Source organism: Coenobita brevimanus, chromosome 58, assembly GCF_032717465.1.
Source record: "Coenobita brevimanus isolate Jiangsu-jjx chromosome 58, ASM3271746v2, whole genome shotgun sequence".
In the NCBI taxonomy this organism is placed as follows: Eukaryota; Metazoa; Arthropoda; class Malacostraca; order Decapoda; family Coenobitidae; genus Coenobita; species Coenobita brevimanus.
Window position 1 is genome coordinate 5,105,536 of NC_137011.1, and position 15,126 is coordinate 5,120,661.

General features: G+C 38.7%; 1 protein-coding gene across 2 annotated transcripts in view; it reads left to right on the forward strand.

The window, feature by feature from the left end:
• LOC145402540 (prostamide/prostaglandin F synthase-like) overlaps positions 1 to 12,155 on the forward strand; it is a 14,129-nt gene extending 1,974 nt beyond the window's left edge. The window contains exons 2-6 of one of the 2 annotated variants that reach the window (XM_080274542.1): positions 26 to 233; positions 1,614 to 1,729; positions 3,515 to 3,664; positions 5,639 to 5,795; positions 11,902 to 12,155. In XM_080274542.1, the coding sequence (XP_080130668.1) occupies positions 98 to 233; positions 1,614 to 1,729; positions 3,515 to 3,664; positions 5,639 to 5,773 (537 nt within the window). In that variant the 5' untranslated portion in view covers positions 26 to 97 and the 3' untranslated portion in view covers positions 5,774 to 5,795; positions 11,902 to 12,155. Of the gene's footprint in view, positions 1 to 25; positions 234 to 1,613; positions 1,730 to 3,514; positions 3,665 to 5,638; positions 10,608 to 11,901 lie in introns of those variants that run through there. The other variant, XM_080274541.1, reaches the window with a different exon arrangement.
• Positions 12,156 to 15,126: the final 2,971 nt, after the last annotated feature.

Genomic DNA, 15,126 nt, shown 5'->3' on the forward strand with positions numbered 1-15,126 from the left:
TAGATGAATATATTATCTCACTCAGGAGGTTAAAATGAGCAGCTTTTGGAGTGGCGATGGTGGGTGTGTGCTGTTCTTCATGCGACGGTTCGGATGAATGTTCTGCCGTGTGGCTGCCCGGGAGCTGAGTCTCCTGGCACCACAGCTGAACAAGGCCGGAGTCAGACTTATTGGCATTGGCCTGGAGGAGTTAGGGGTCCAGGATTTCATTGATGGAAAGTTCTTTGAAGGAGGTGAGTAGTTGGAAGAAGAATGATTTCTGTCTATTTTGACTAAACAGGTCTCCCCCCGTAATTGTGGGGGTTAGGGGGTACGCCACCATGAATGAGGGGGATCTGCAAATTTTGGATGTTCCTCCCAGAAAATGCCCATACAGTATCAAATTACTCCCGTAAGCCCTTAAAAATCAGTTTAGGGACCTGAAATCAGTATAAAACATCACAGACATATACTGCACTACTGTATACAATACAGTATATTTACTTTAATAATAATGGAGTTGTTAATCGGTATGGTTACAAGAATTTGGGGTAGTTTAGTTGCTGATGACTGCTATGGACTGCCTTGGCAGTGTGGACAAAGACCTTCAAAACCATTTCTGGGACCTGGGAATAGCATAAAATATCACAAAATATACAGTGAACTACTGTTTCATAAACTGCAATGATTAAGTTTTCAGTGGGTATGGTTATAAGAAGTTAGGGTAAATTATGTAGCTGACAAGTTCCCAGAGAAATCCATAAATAGAGGTCCTGCGAATGTGGGGGAGTGACCTGTATGTTGCTAAGGTCCAAGGGGTGGCTACAAATGAATTACCTTTATGTCACCTTTTCCTCTGCATTCAGGCTGCCCTCAGTCAAACTCATCCTCCCCCAAATATACATCTTCACTATACTTAATTCATTGATGGGAAGTTAGTAGATGATGAGCTACTGCCAGAAGACCCCCTCCCCCCCAGTCTGGTGATGTCCCTATTTAGGCAAGTAGGTTTCCTGTTCCATATCAAGATTTGTATAGCACAAACCAACTCAAATTTCTGATCCACTCATAAAACAAAACTTATGGTGTGGACATACGTTTTCATTGTCGTGATAGATCCATGTTTACATTTTATTGATTCAGCAAGAATTAAATTGTGTAAATAATCAAGAGAGTGAGAGACTAGCGAGGAATGTATGGGAATAAGATGGAGTGGGGGAGAGGGAGGGGGAGGCCAAGGATGAGATGGAGAGATGGAATGGAAAGGTATATGAGAGAGGGGAGTGTGAGCTGAGAGCAAGGTAATGAACTGGCGTTGGACAGGGAGGCGATTTGTTTGTGGCCGCCCCTTACAGGATTGATGCGTCTGGCAATAGATAGATAATATTCTTAAGTCTTGCCTGAATTGGTGTGACTTGTAGATATGATGATGAGTTTGTAAAAAGTTACCGATGGAAAATGTATTATCCAGCTTTGAGTGCATTATTAGATTTGTACATTTTCATTACTGTTTGAGATTAAATTTGGGACTTGCTGAGTAATCATTCTGTATGTAAAAGGATCTTGTTTGGTATGACTCGATTAGAAGAGGGAGAGTGATGGAAAATAAACATTAGCTTTTATCATTGTTGCAGAACTGTACATCGACACAGACAAGAAAAGCTACAAGGCACTTAAATTCAAGAGGCTGAGTGTTCTCAGTCTGATGCCAGCATTGGTGGCTAAAGTGGCCAGGGATACTATACGCAAGGTAATGTACTGGTATTTTACTGCTGTAGATCCTACGTTGATATTAACAATTTCTTTATATATGTATTTTGTTTTAATTCTGCTGCAACATAAACATATTATTTAACTTTGTGTAGACCTTATCCAGCAAAAGAGTTTTAAACAACCTTTCGGCCTGATAACCATCCTTACATTCTTTCATCCTCCTCCCCAGTATTGCCCCATGAGGAGCATAGGGGCCTTGGGCTAGCCTACTCAGTTGAAACATTTACAGCAAGGCACGAATGACCAGTTGCTCACTCCTTGGCATTTTATGAGTAATAACCCCAACCATTCTTCAGAATTAGATTATTTTAGTCCATATCCAGGTGGAGTGCCTTAACCATCAGGCATCTAAAGCATGTATGAAGGTAGTGGGGCTGTTGCTGAAAGCCCACTCTTGTGATCCTTGCATTTGTAAGAGAGCTGAGCTTTTCTGAATTATTCATTTTACCACTGGGTGACTTTATTGAGCTTAGGAATGATGTCATATAGTGAACAGATTATTAGTGAGGACTAACATTGTGTCACGAAATGCTGACTTACTAAACGCCTTCAGGAGGTTTGGCTAGTAATGCACTGTAAACTTTAATTTTGTATCATACTTCATTTATTTATTTGGCCTTACTCTTGATTTATTAGACTCTTTATCCCCTCATCATCATCATCAGTTTATTTTGAGATGTATCATATGAGTACTTCTTTTTGTGTTATTTATGCAAATACAGAACAGTATGTCAGCATTACAAAAATATAAATTTTACAAGTTGTAATGTGCAAAAATGAACACAACATAAGGGTTGCTTGAGAGTATTGTCAAGAAGAATAGCTGTTGTTTGGTACAGTAGTGACTGCCATCTACCCATCATTCACCAGCATGCTGTACATTGACACCATTTTCCTCACCATTCTTCAGCATAACATACTGTACGTAAGTGGTATGGAGGTAGACTGTCATTAAAAATTATGCAAGATCAACCTTTGGGTGGGGTAGGGCATGGTGTGTAGGATTTCAAATTGATCCCTACACGCCGGGGGGTTTCCGATGTCACACGCTCCTCCCTGCAGGGGATTTTGTGATTTTGAAAAAAATACCCTTACTTTAAACCCTGACATCTGTCAAACTATAACAGCTAAAGAAAAAATTAAAGATACATAAAACTCACCAACTCTTCCTCTTTCAAATGAAAGGACCCCCACATCTCCAAGTGGTCCCGTCAATGAGTAAGTGTAAATTAAAGTTCAGGGGTGGTGGGATGATGCGTGCGGCTATACATGTCAACCAGCGTTGCTCCACGCCCAAAATCGTGACATCTATACACGTCAGCCGGCGCATAGGAGTTAAGGCAGTCTTAACAGGTTTTTCGCATGACCCAGTGACATGTCAAAAAAACACCATCAGCATTATCATCACAGCAGTCATGAATGAGGCCATCCTAACATGCATTCATTGAGGGTGATGGTTATTAGTGTCAAAGTGCTGGTGTATTAAATTGTACAGCACCATCTGTTGCCTGGAAGAGGACTGCTGGGACACAGAATGGACTGTGTAATCTCTGCCTGAGACTCAGAAACATGACCCCCCACCACCAAATTTCCACACTGACTTTTTCCTCATCATTTAGCTGTGCCATTTTCTAACTGCACATGGTGTGCGACACAATTCCATTTTCTCATCCATCATCATGTTCCGTACTGACTAAATTTCATCATTCATGAGCACTGTTTTCTTCCTACATACTCTCCACTAATTGTTATTCCTTACCAGGCCAAGGAGCTGGGTCTGAAGGGTGACATGAAGGGTGACGGTTTCCAAAATGGTGGTCTGCTGGTGGTGGCTGGACGTGGGGAGAAGATTCTGTATGAATTCAAGCAAGATAACCCAGCTGACCATGCTGACAATGCAGCCATACTTCAGGTGGGGTGGGAGCTTGTACTTCCATACTGTAAGCCATTTTGGATTGACACATCTGGCAAGTAATATGAAGGGCATCCATAAAGACAAATGTACCCCCAGTATGTGTGCACATGGTTAGGCCTATGAAGTAGAGTGAGGAATTTGAGTACTTGAATGGCGTGTGACTGAGTGTCCGGTCCATTTCACAGGACGTACTGTTGGTATTCTCTCTTCCTTTGTTTTCCAGACCTTACCCCACCGCTTCCTTGGACGATCACTCTTGCTGTATTTATGGAAAACTCTTACCTATTCCCAATTAACATAACCTTACCTAGCCTAACCCAAACAAACCATCTTAATCTGACATTACCTAACCTAATCAGGCCACACTCAAACAGATTAACCTAACCTTACCTAAAGCAAAGCAAACCAGGTTCTAACAGACTAGCCTAACTTAAACTGTCGTGGAAGAAAAATGGCCAGAACAACTGTGGAATTTGCGGATGAGGAAGTCATCTGGGTTTTTCCTATATATGGTGTTTATTGGTCCACTGGAATTATGTTTATATATATAGGAGTTTAGTTTTTAACCCTCTCAATGCAAGGATATAGTGTTTTATTCTTAGTGCTGTCTAGTGATTTTACAGAGTTAAGGAGAACCCTGTGCACTAGTGAAGAGTTCATTGGTTTTTATATACATTAACACCTTCAGTTACTAAAATCTCTCCTAAGGAATAAAACAACTTGGAGATTGCAAGAGTGTGCAGTGTGTCACCGATTGAGGGGGCTAACCATTGTTACATATTCAGTTTATTTGTAGCAGTAGTAGTAGTAGTTGTTCCCTAGGTAGTCTGACCGAACAGCCCCGAGTCCCTAAGGAAGGCCATGGCCGAGACTGGGCTTTCCCACAGAGCTCACAAGGAGTGTATGTTGTGTTGTTGGCCCAAGCAATTGTGTGCATAATGTGCTTGATAGTATGGGGTGCTGTGTTGCATCCTGGACGAGCATCAGCTATTGAGTCAACACTTTCTTTGACCATGTGCCACATATCCTCAGTTTATTTGTTTTAATGAAAGATGTTTGAATTTCTCATACAGTACTTGTTTATTACTAAAAAAAAATCCAGTATAGTACATGATATATAGTCAGTGTAAACACAGTAGACTTAGATATGATTATCTGTGGTTCAACAAAGAAATTGCCATTGTAGGGTCTGAAGTTTATATTTTCAGTCAACTCAGACCTTAAATGATGTCAGCTGAAGCTTAAAGAGCAAGTCTGTGTCAACACCAAATCCTTGATGACACGGGCAGATGCAGCAGGGTTTTGCATCACCATAACCCATGCAAGGGGCTGCACTGGACATGTACAGATGTGGGCGATAATTTCTGTGGGTTATACTGATGCAGAACTCCCACCTGCACCAGCAAGCATTTAGTGTGGACATGGCCTTAAGAGTGGTTCAAGCTAAGTTAGATTTTATTACGTAGCAGTGGATCTTTAAGTCCTTGAATTGGGCGACATTCAGTTGATTTATTCTTGCTACTATATGCTTTTTACTCCAACTTGGCCTAAAATTGACATCTACAGTACCCATCATGAATGCTGGTACTAAGTTTTAGCAATAGATAAATACTGGGATATGGCACTAGTCACAAAGAGGGGATGTGAAAGGCTGAAGAGCTGTAGTACTGTCTTTGTCTGCCATTGAGGCATATGAAAAGGACAAAAATTTTGTCCAGGTTAACTTAAAATGACCATAGACAGTTATTCATTTTGGGGGGGCAATGATATGAGGGGGTTGGTGGAAGCTGTATTTAGCCATCTAGTTTGAAAAGTTTCTCGAAGCTAAATGAAACTGTCTGGAGATAGCAGTGCCAACTGACCAGGATCATAGACAGTTCTTTACTGAACGACCACAGAAACAAGTATCATAAAAGGTGACCCACAATGACAGCTTACTGTACGCCAAATAACTTCTCGTTATCACTGCAGGCTCTGGGCTTGGATGCAGAACCAGAGAAGAAGGAGGCAGTTGGAGAGGCAGCTGAGGGTGAGAAGACAAAGCAAGAAATGAGTGTGACTGACATAGAGTGTGAGGAAACCTGTGCACTCCCACCCAAGAAATAAATGAGTTTTGGATGAACCCATTGTAAGTGTGTTTATGTTTATGTTGGTGCAAGTAGACTGTTAGGGAGGGAGAGTGTGTGTGTAAGGGTGAATGAAATTACATCAGGAGGTGTGTTTGTGCAATATTTGTGTGTGTGTGTGTGTGTGTGTGTGCATGAGAGAGAGAGAGAGAGAGTAATAAGTATTTCCTTGGAGAGAAAGTAATCAGTATTTCCTTGGTCATTGGTACTTGTAGTCATGATTCCTGTAGCAGTTTGAAGTATTGTACTGTAAAAACTTTGCTATACTGAATTCAGTCATGGAGGAAACTGTCTTACATAGCCAGTACCTACACAGTATCAAGTAAACCATGTCATAAATTAGGATATAGTTTATTAGGTAATTGAAGTGTACTGTGTTCGACTGTAGCCAGATAAATCTACGATATATAAGATGCTGATATAATACAGTATATACTTCTTTTTATGTTGCTTCACCTCATGTGTTTGGCAGTTACGAAGAGATAACATAAGAAATATGTTATACACTTTTTTTTTCCCCTAAATTGCCTTATTATATTTTGATGGTTGCTTGGTATGTAGATTTCTATGTAATGGCCAGTATAACAAGGGTTTTACAGTAGTGACTGACTGCATTGCTAGTTTCTGAAAATTCAGAGCTTTGCACATTAGCCCACCCATAGCGCAAGTACAGTAATATTGTATTGTACGTTTTCTTCAGTACCATAAAATAATAAAGAAAACTGCATTGGAATTGAGGAAAATGAGTTGTAGTTTGTTTAAGTGAAAGTAAATGATCTTGGAGAGCTTTTTCTGTGCAGAAGGTAGTAGGAAAGCTAATGAAATGATTTGGAGCTATATGGCAGGTATTGTAAATGAAATGCAAGTATATTTATTTTCATTAAGTACTGGTATTTCTGACTCTTTATGCACACCTCCAGTGGTAGAAGTTCATGGTGTTAGGTAGAGTACAGTGTTTTACTTTCATAAATTGCATCACCAGGCAGACTCACATGGCAAAGTAATAGCTATTATCTTGTCACTGTGAACAGTTTCATCTCTAGTCCTATTGTGGGTGAGATGTGAAAAGTTTGAGGCTTCAGATTTGAAATATTAGCAATTTATTATCCCATCCAGCTAGTCATGGCAGTTGCAGCAGCTTCACATGACATTACCTCCAGTCTTGGCATCTAAATACTGTATTTGTAGCAGGAAATTAAGATTTAGTGCAGCAATCTCTTTGGCTTACGTGGCTTCTTAGCACGTCTTCATTTCTAGCTTTATTTCTTTTGCGTGTATATTAGTGTATTCTATCATATATTAAAATTTCTATCCTCAACTATACGGTCGACATCAAGGTTGTATATGTATGTATATATGTCGGGAACAAACGTCCAAACTTTGAGATATGTTTTTAGTGAAACTTTGCACATGTAACCTTTGGGGATCCGGTAGCTGTCATTGGTGCAGATTGATTGCTTAATAACATATTTCAGTTGTGTATTCGTGTGTGCATGTGGAAGATGGCCACACAAACTTATTTAGCACACTATTTATATTTGGATCATGGATGATGTTTAAGTTTGTGTATGGTATAAGCTTTTGAGTTTTCTTCTTCCACCTTGCTTTGAAACTAATTGAGTAAACCAGCCTGTACTTGTTAACCCTTTGTGATGACTTTTTTTTTTTTCCAACTACTACATAACTTTTTTTTAACTTAGGAGGACTTCTCATAATATATGGATTAATGGAGAAAGCTTCTTACCTCTACAATAATGTTTCTCCTAAGCTGAATAAAAGTGTTTGGAGTTAGCAGTATTACAATGTTAAAATTTATCATCATATGAAAGGTGTCGATGTAGTGCTGCTCGCTGGCGTCTGCCCTTTCCTCTCCACCCTCCTTTCCTTCCTTCCTCTTCTGTCTTTCTTTACTTCATTCTTTCCTCGTCCTTCTGCCTACGGATGACTTTACACTCCCTCCTTTGTCTTTCTTTCCTTCATTCTTTCCTGTTCCTTCTGCCTGTGAGTGACTCTACTCTGAGTGACAAGCCGAATGGTTTCCTATACACCAGGAAACCATTTATGATGCTGGGTGGTAACCATATAACCAAATTATGGCGCCTGGTGGTTTAGTGGGTAATTGTGGCGCTCCAATCAGATTAAGCCGGTGAAGGTTTGTATCCAAGGGGTGGTAGGGGTTACTGCTCACGTAATGCCACTCAGGGATGAGTGAGGCTGGTCACACTCATCTTTAATGTCAGGACCAACTTGCCTAGCCCCGGGCTCCTCCGCTTCTAATGGGGAAGTATAGGATTGGATGGTAGATAAATAGATGGATAGACGAAAGGTGTTAACTCAGTACTCACAGGGTATATATCTGTTGGTCAGGTTTTGGTGATTAAGATTTTGTTATTTATTTTATGTAATGGGATAACAGTAGCCTAGTCTCTAGCCCAACACCTCAAGGGGTGGTATGGGGCTGGCAAATACTGTTTCCGTTTTACTAATATCTTTTGTACAATACGATATAATATGTGACAGGGATGTACAAGTCTGTAGCTTCACTAACATATTTATTGCATGAGTAACTGAAGTATGAGAAAAATTATGAAGTTTCAAAGTTTCTGGTAGTTTGTCAGGGTATTTTTTTTTATCTTCTCTGTAGCTGAGCACTTGAGTAGAATGTTTGTAGATTGTCTTTGTGATGATAACTGCAGTAATCTGTAGTCTACACTGGCTATTGCAGTTTGAGAGTAGCAGTTGATATATCTTGGTAGTTGTCCGTTTGTGTACTGTACAGTTAGCCCTTGTTTAAAGTTGCTTTGTTATTAAGGTGTGGATTAACTGGCACCTATTCATCATTAAAGTTGCGGATGATTTATTGTGAAGGTACTTTGTGGTCAGAAAATATGCCCTTGATTCATTATATAGTCATTTTGAAGTCAGAAGTGAGTGTTTTTGTATTTCTAGACTCTCAGGTTTGGACCAGAAGGCATTTTGCAATTATAGTTGTTAAATTTAAAGTAATATTGTGCCTCCACTTACCCTTGACTTTATTATTTCAGATTTTATTATTATTATTATTATTATTGACTTCAAATGGGGACATACTGTACTTTTTCACAAGTACTTTGGCTTAGAGGCACTACTGAGCACAAAAAAGGGTCACAGCACCAAAACTTTATATTTTAGAGTTGCAGTAAAGTATATTTTGTAAACAGAAAAGTCTGGCTGTGATTAGTTTGATTCATAGTACTGTATTTTTTACTGTACTAGCTTTTTATATGATGATAAGTTTGGAGAAATTATATATAGCATAAGTTTTTAAATAGCTTTTGCATTTCACTTTTTGATAAGGATATTGAATACTAAAATAGATTCGTATGTGTGTTTGAAAGACTGCAGCTGCTATGGTGTTTTTCCAGACTTAGCTTTTATATGCAAGCTGGTTGTGAAGTGGTGTGTATGAGTTATGGCAGCTTTTTATGACACAGTAAGTCCTTGTTATAGTTTGTCTTTTATAGTATATATCTATCTATCTATCTATCTATCTATCTATATATATATATATATATATATATATATATATATATATATATATATTTTTTAAGTACATGGTGAAATAAATAAAAATTGTCTGCTAAAATCATGTTTCTTCCTCTACATCTGATTTGGTAGTTTCCCCCAGTTCACAGTACCAGTGGTATGGAAGAAGTTGTGATATTTTGAAACCCATCTGTGGATCATAACAAGGACTGTGTGTTAATTGTTTGGTGACTGAAAGTTACGTGCGTAAAGACAGTAGATAAGGTCATGATACTCAATGGCTGCTTCACTTGGTGTTGCTGTGTGACTCATTTTAAGTTGCATCAAGTCAGTGTTGTTCGTTTAAGGTTATAGGTCAGTTCTGGTGAGGAATGCCTTCATGTGGTGGCACTAATATAACTGGGTGGCTCCCCTGCCCAGTTCTACAAACATCCCTCATCTGGGTCATCCCACTCCCTGTCCCCCAAAGGAGGATGGACGGCAGCTTCAGCCTGTCATCCACTAGGTTCATGTTTCAGATGAATTTAGGGCCACAACAACAACTGCTGCTATAAAGGGTATAAGTTTTATCAAACCACTGTTTCTTTAAGGTTATAATTTGCGTCGTCACTGTTGTTCATTCAAGGGTATTGGTTGTGTCAAGTCATTGTTGTTCCATTAAGTGTAAGCTTATCATATGAGACTGATTAGTAGTGATAATATGGTAATGGTGGAAAGGAAACACGCGAAAAAGTTTAGCTCATGTAGTCCAGTGTCATGTTTCTAATTTATTCTTGCTACAACCATTTTTATTTTTTATTATTTTTTTCCTTTTTCAAACTGAAGGGGTTAGATTTAGGTTTCATCAACCCCTTTCATTATTATAAGTCTTTCGTAACTTGATGAGAATTTCCCTACTGTAACCTGAGTGAATTGAAAAATGTTACCATAATTAATGGAGTAAGGTCATTATGTCTTTAATTTCTTGGACTACATAGAACTTAAACTTTTTACCTTTCTTTATTTCTTTAAGTTTTGGGACTAACAGAACTTAAGCTCTTTACCTGTTTCCATTCCACATATTTTACATGCTTATCACTGGTGTTTATGGCTCAGTGGTAAAGTAAATTGATTGATGCCACACAATGATTGGCAGTGACCTGAACACCACAGCTCACCATTATGAAGTCTTGCTGTAAATGCTGTGCCAGGATGCAGGACGAAAGGTTAGTGTGAGCTGTCCTGGTTGGGTTAGGGACCATCATTGTGATGTGTTGCGCTTTGTACCAAATAAACGATAACCAAACATTCTTGGGTGTCTTAATGGAATTCCTTTTGTTTTGGCTGTAGTTCTGTCACTTTAATTTGGTCTTGATTTTTTATAGCTTATTTTCCGTAGCATAGTAGCAGAATCAGCCACTGTTGATGTTCTGTATTCTTCCATAGCACTTTTTGGTAACTAGTCTCAAATTATACCGCTTATCTATTGCAACAGCTCAGCATTCAAGATGTAGTGATGGCAGTTTTAGACCAAGTTAGAGTAAAATGAGCTTAGTCACCCACTCTTAAATGTTTCGTACTGTGCTAGCCCAGCCTTTGTTGGCTACACATTGAAGTGGGTCGTATGGAGCTTTTTTTTTTTTTTTTTTTTTTTTTTTTTTTTTTTTAATCGTTGTGTTATATTATATGTTACCAAATTGAAAGATGACCCCTTTTTCCCATTGATATAGTTTTCAGCTTATTCTTGCTACTTTTACATTTTCTTTGTCTGGAAGAGACTTTTAGGACTGTAAGAGTTAGATATGGCCTTCATAATTCCTTCTCTACCAGTGGCCCACCTTAAGTTGAATAAAACCATCTGGTGGCTGCAAGAATAACATGAGAAATACATTACTGGAATGAAAGGACCATTCGTTCTGGGCTACACTCAAGGAAAATTACATGTTATATGCTCGCCCAGAGTTGTGAACCTATGAATGTGAGAACCTTGCTAGTGAAACATTAGTGACACTCTCATCTATCTGGTAATGGTGTGTGTGAGAGGGGTGGGGATGGCGGATGGAGGAGGGTTGGGAGTCATCAGCTTTCCTAGACCTCTTCCTCCCATAAGTGCTTCTCTCTTAACGCAGGGTTACCAGATAAACGAGTGAGTGTTTAATGTTTTGATGGCACTTGTCTGATGTTTAGAGGTTCGTGTTGGTGGATAAGTGTAAAGAGGGAGTTTTGATGAGTCTACACTTTGTAAGCGTTAATACTGTATGAGATTGGAGATTATTCACATCAGATAAGATTGCTTCCTAATATCTCTTTTCCTTACACATATATTTCAACATAGTGTGTTAATATTCACTAGTGTGTTATTTATGTAACTGGTGCTAGTCCTTATTAATTAATTAATTATGCAACCTCAGCATTTAAGACAAATACTGTACAAGAGAACAGGAAGGTGCAGTATGAAAACTAGGTGGCCAAGGAAAAGGTATGAGGAAGTTACCCAAACCTGTGAGAATATGGCCCTGGATATAATTTTCATTTTTAGTACTGTATTCGTCATTAAGTTCATCATCATCTCAGACTTATTTTGTTTCTCTTTGAAACACACAGCATGCAGTTATTACACACCAGGAACATCATAGCAGGACAGACCAAGAATAGTGGTAGATGATATGATGGTGCGAGGACTTGCAATAGAAGAAAAAGGAAGAGCAGTGATAGCAGGTGGAATGTTAGGAGAAACCTGTGAAATTCTACAATTAGGAAGACTCCTACAGAGGACAGTGACTCAGTGGACGGACAGGTAAAAATAAGTGCATATTGCAGCAGGAGAAACCATAGGGGATGTGATGCTTTCACATCAGTAGTGGTGTGGTAGGTTTGTGGCCTGATGAACCAGTTGGGTTGAAGGTCAGGTGTTCTCTTAATGAGTTCATTCGGGGGTGCCTGGATGTTTTCTAATAATTTGATGCCTCTGGAAACATAGGCTGGTAATCCATCCATGACTTCTTTTAAGGAGTAGAGATTTCCGTAGGTGAAAACTGGAATATCATTTGTTATAAGCCAAAATAAAACACTGAAGTATGATATCTCATGAATGGAGTTAATATTTTTAACTCTTACTATACCTATAGATCCTATACCTCGTGTACGTACTGTGAAACTGGCAGTTATTGTTTATTTTCTTTAAAAAAAAAAAAAAAAAAAAAAAAAAAAAAAAAGGGCCACTGTATTACCCCATGAGTGCTCCAAGGAGCTCGAGGCATAAAGGGCCCTAGGCTAAGCTATCCTAAGCCAGATCATGTAACCTGCAGGAACTCACCTGTGTTCCTGGCAGCATTAACATGACAGAAAAACCAACCGCCAGCTGTTGCATTTGATCAGTGGCATTTTAACTCGTTTTTTTCTACCCAGGAGTTGTACCAACAGATCACTGAGACATCAGGATTAAATTAAGCATACTTATATGCAAGTGGAACAGTGGTATAAGGACTCAAAAGAGATACATAATGACCTTAAGGGGGCATTGAAACTGCCATTAGAGTACTGGTCCGGAGAATAAATAATGACTGGGAATAACACAGCTATAACTATAGTTATGCATGAATCCCTAAAGATTGAATGATCACACAACAATAACAGTTAATCCTACATAATTATGACCACTGGTGTAAAATAATGACTTTTATTTGCCCACCATCCACCCATTCCAACTATAACCCTTCAGTAACTACATAGTGAAAAGTCAAGTTTTTGTATCATGGAAAATCATTTACATTGTTAGGTGGCAACCGTGTATCCAGATGAACATCTGGTGGTCTGTTGGATTAAGATGTTCCAGCCAAATGTCACTTGTATATATTGAAAGACAAGAGATGGTTGTGATTCACCTCTCACATACTACCTGTATCAAGGATGTGCAACCATTCACCCTCACTTTGAATGTCGGGACTAAATAGTTTAGCTCCAGGCCCCTGTGCTCCCTCTGGGGCTATAAATGACTGAATGATGATATTGATAATGAAAAAATATTGGAGAACTCTACAGTATGTACAGGTAGCTGTAAACATTGTGGACACTGCTGTAATGAAAGGGTGAGTTTTGATACAGCAGTAACAATCAGAACCAAATAAAGAACAGGTTGTGTAATTGGGAAAATGTTTACATTTATGTGTAGAGACCACAGGCAATGCTAGCATGTGCAGATCTTTTCACTTGATGGGAGTTTTCCATGGGCTGTAATCTTGAGTTTTTTCACTGCTTGGACCTTGGAGGGCTCCTTGTAGGGCCGCATCCTACATTTTTAGTGGGCCTCTGGGTGCACTTCCCTACACATCACACCTGCAACCCTCCTCATCCAGTCATCATCTCTTCTCTCAGTATATTAAACTCATTGCTGTCTACTGGCTTTGCATCATGTCTGATTTTTAATGCTGATTTCTCTTGCAACACACTCAGTTTTGTTACTGTGATACCCTACTGATCTGTCTCAGCTTTCTCATTTCTCTGTATTCAAAGAGGAAATTGATGGATTATCTTAAGTCAGATAAACTGCATAGGTTAACTTGTTAATGGTGAGAATTCAGTCCAAATCCAGGTGAGCTAACCTATCTATATTTCAGCACAGTAGGTTATTCATGAGGTGAATAAAATATTTTGGAGGAAGCAAAAATGAAACTTCAAAGTAGGTTATTTTATTAAAAGGGTTAATGATCAAAGTGAGGTTTATTTTGAATAATATTAAATACAGCCCACTCTACAACTGTTGTATGCAAGAAGATACAACACTGAACTGGTATCTCTCATCATTGTTAAAAGATACACTTGCTTCCTTTTGACATCATTTTTGTGCAATGCAGTGGCATTGTTACCCTGAATGGGGGGAGTTATGTTTATAGTGAACAGAAGTGTTCAGTGGTTATTAAATAAATAAGAAAATATAGTTGTAATGGTAATCATGGAGGGAATTTGTTTGTGGCCATCCCCTAATGGTATAAGAGTGTCTGGCTATAGATAGACATATAGAGAGATTGATAGATAGATAGACAGATAGTTATAAAACAACACTGTTCTAACCAGTCTACTATGGAAAGTCCTTCTTAAGCTGACTCAGACTGTGTGGGGTTAGCTAGCAATAAAAGATCACCCAATTCAGGGGATTAGATAATTTGCAACTGCTGGCAACAGGAAGCTCCTGCCTCATATATCCTGTTTTTGAGTTAATAATGCATTTTGTAAGCCTGTTGGATTATGGGCATGTTGTGCTTCATTTTGCAGGCTTATCACACGGGTGAAAAAAAGGCTCATATGGTTGGCCTTAGTGATCTCTCGAAGACTGTCCCCATTGAACCCATGTTATTTCCTTTGTAATACAGTATGTGATCATCTTTGTTAATCCCTTCATTCAGATGATGCATTATTTATTTTTTGTTTCAACAGACTTTTTTTTTCATTTTAAAGTAGTTTTTTTTTTTTTTTTTTTTTTTTTTTTTAAATAATGTAGGGGAGATGTCTAGCTAAGGAGTTAATGAAGGCTATAGCTTACCCCTCCAACTTGAAAAGCCTGCCATAAAATTAGTAAAGGTGTCGAGATACCAATAATAAATTTTGAAAATATTTAATTTAATTAAAGGGTCAAAACTGAGTGTGTCAGCAGTATGTCCCAGCATACTGTATACAGTTTATCGTACTGCTGTCTGATTTACACTTTTGGAGGCAATGCAGTACAGTACAGTACTGTGGAGAATAAAGCCATACTTATGATACAGTACTTTCTATACATTTAATTTACAAGTGATACAGCATGCTTACACTATCAGTCTGATGGGGTTCTGC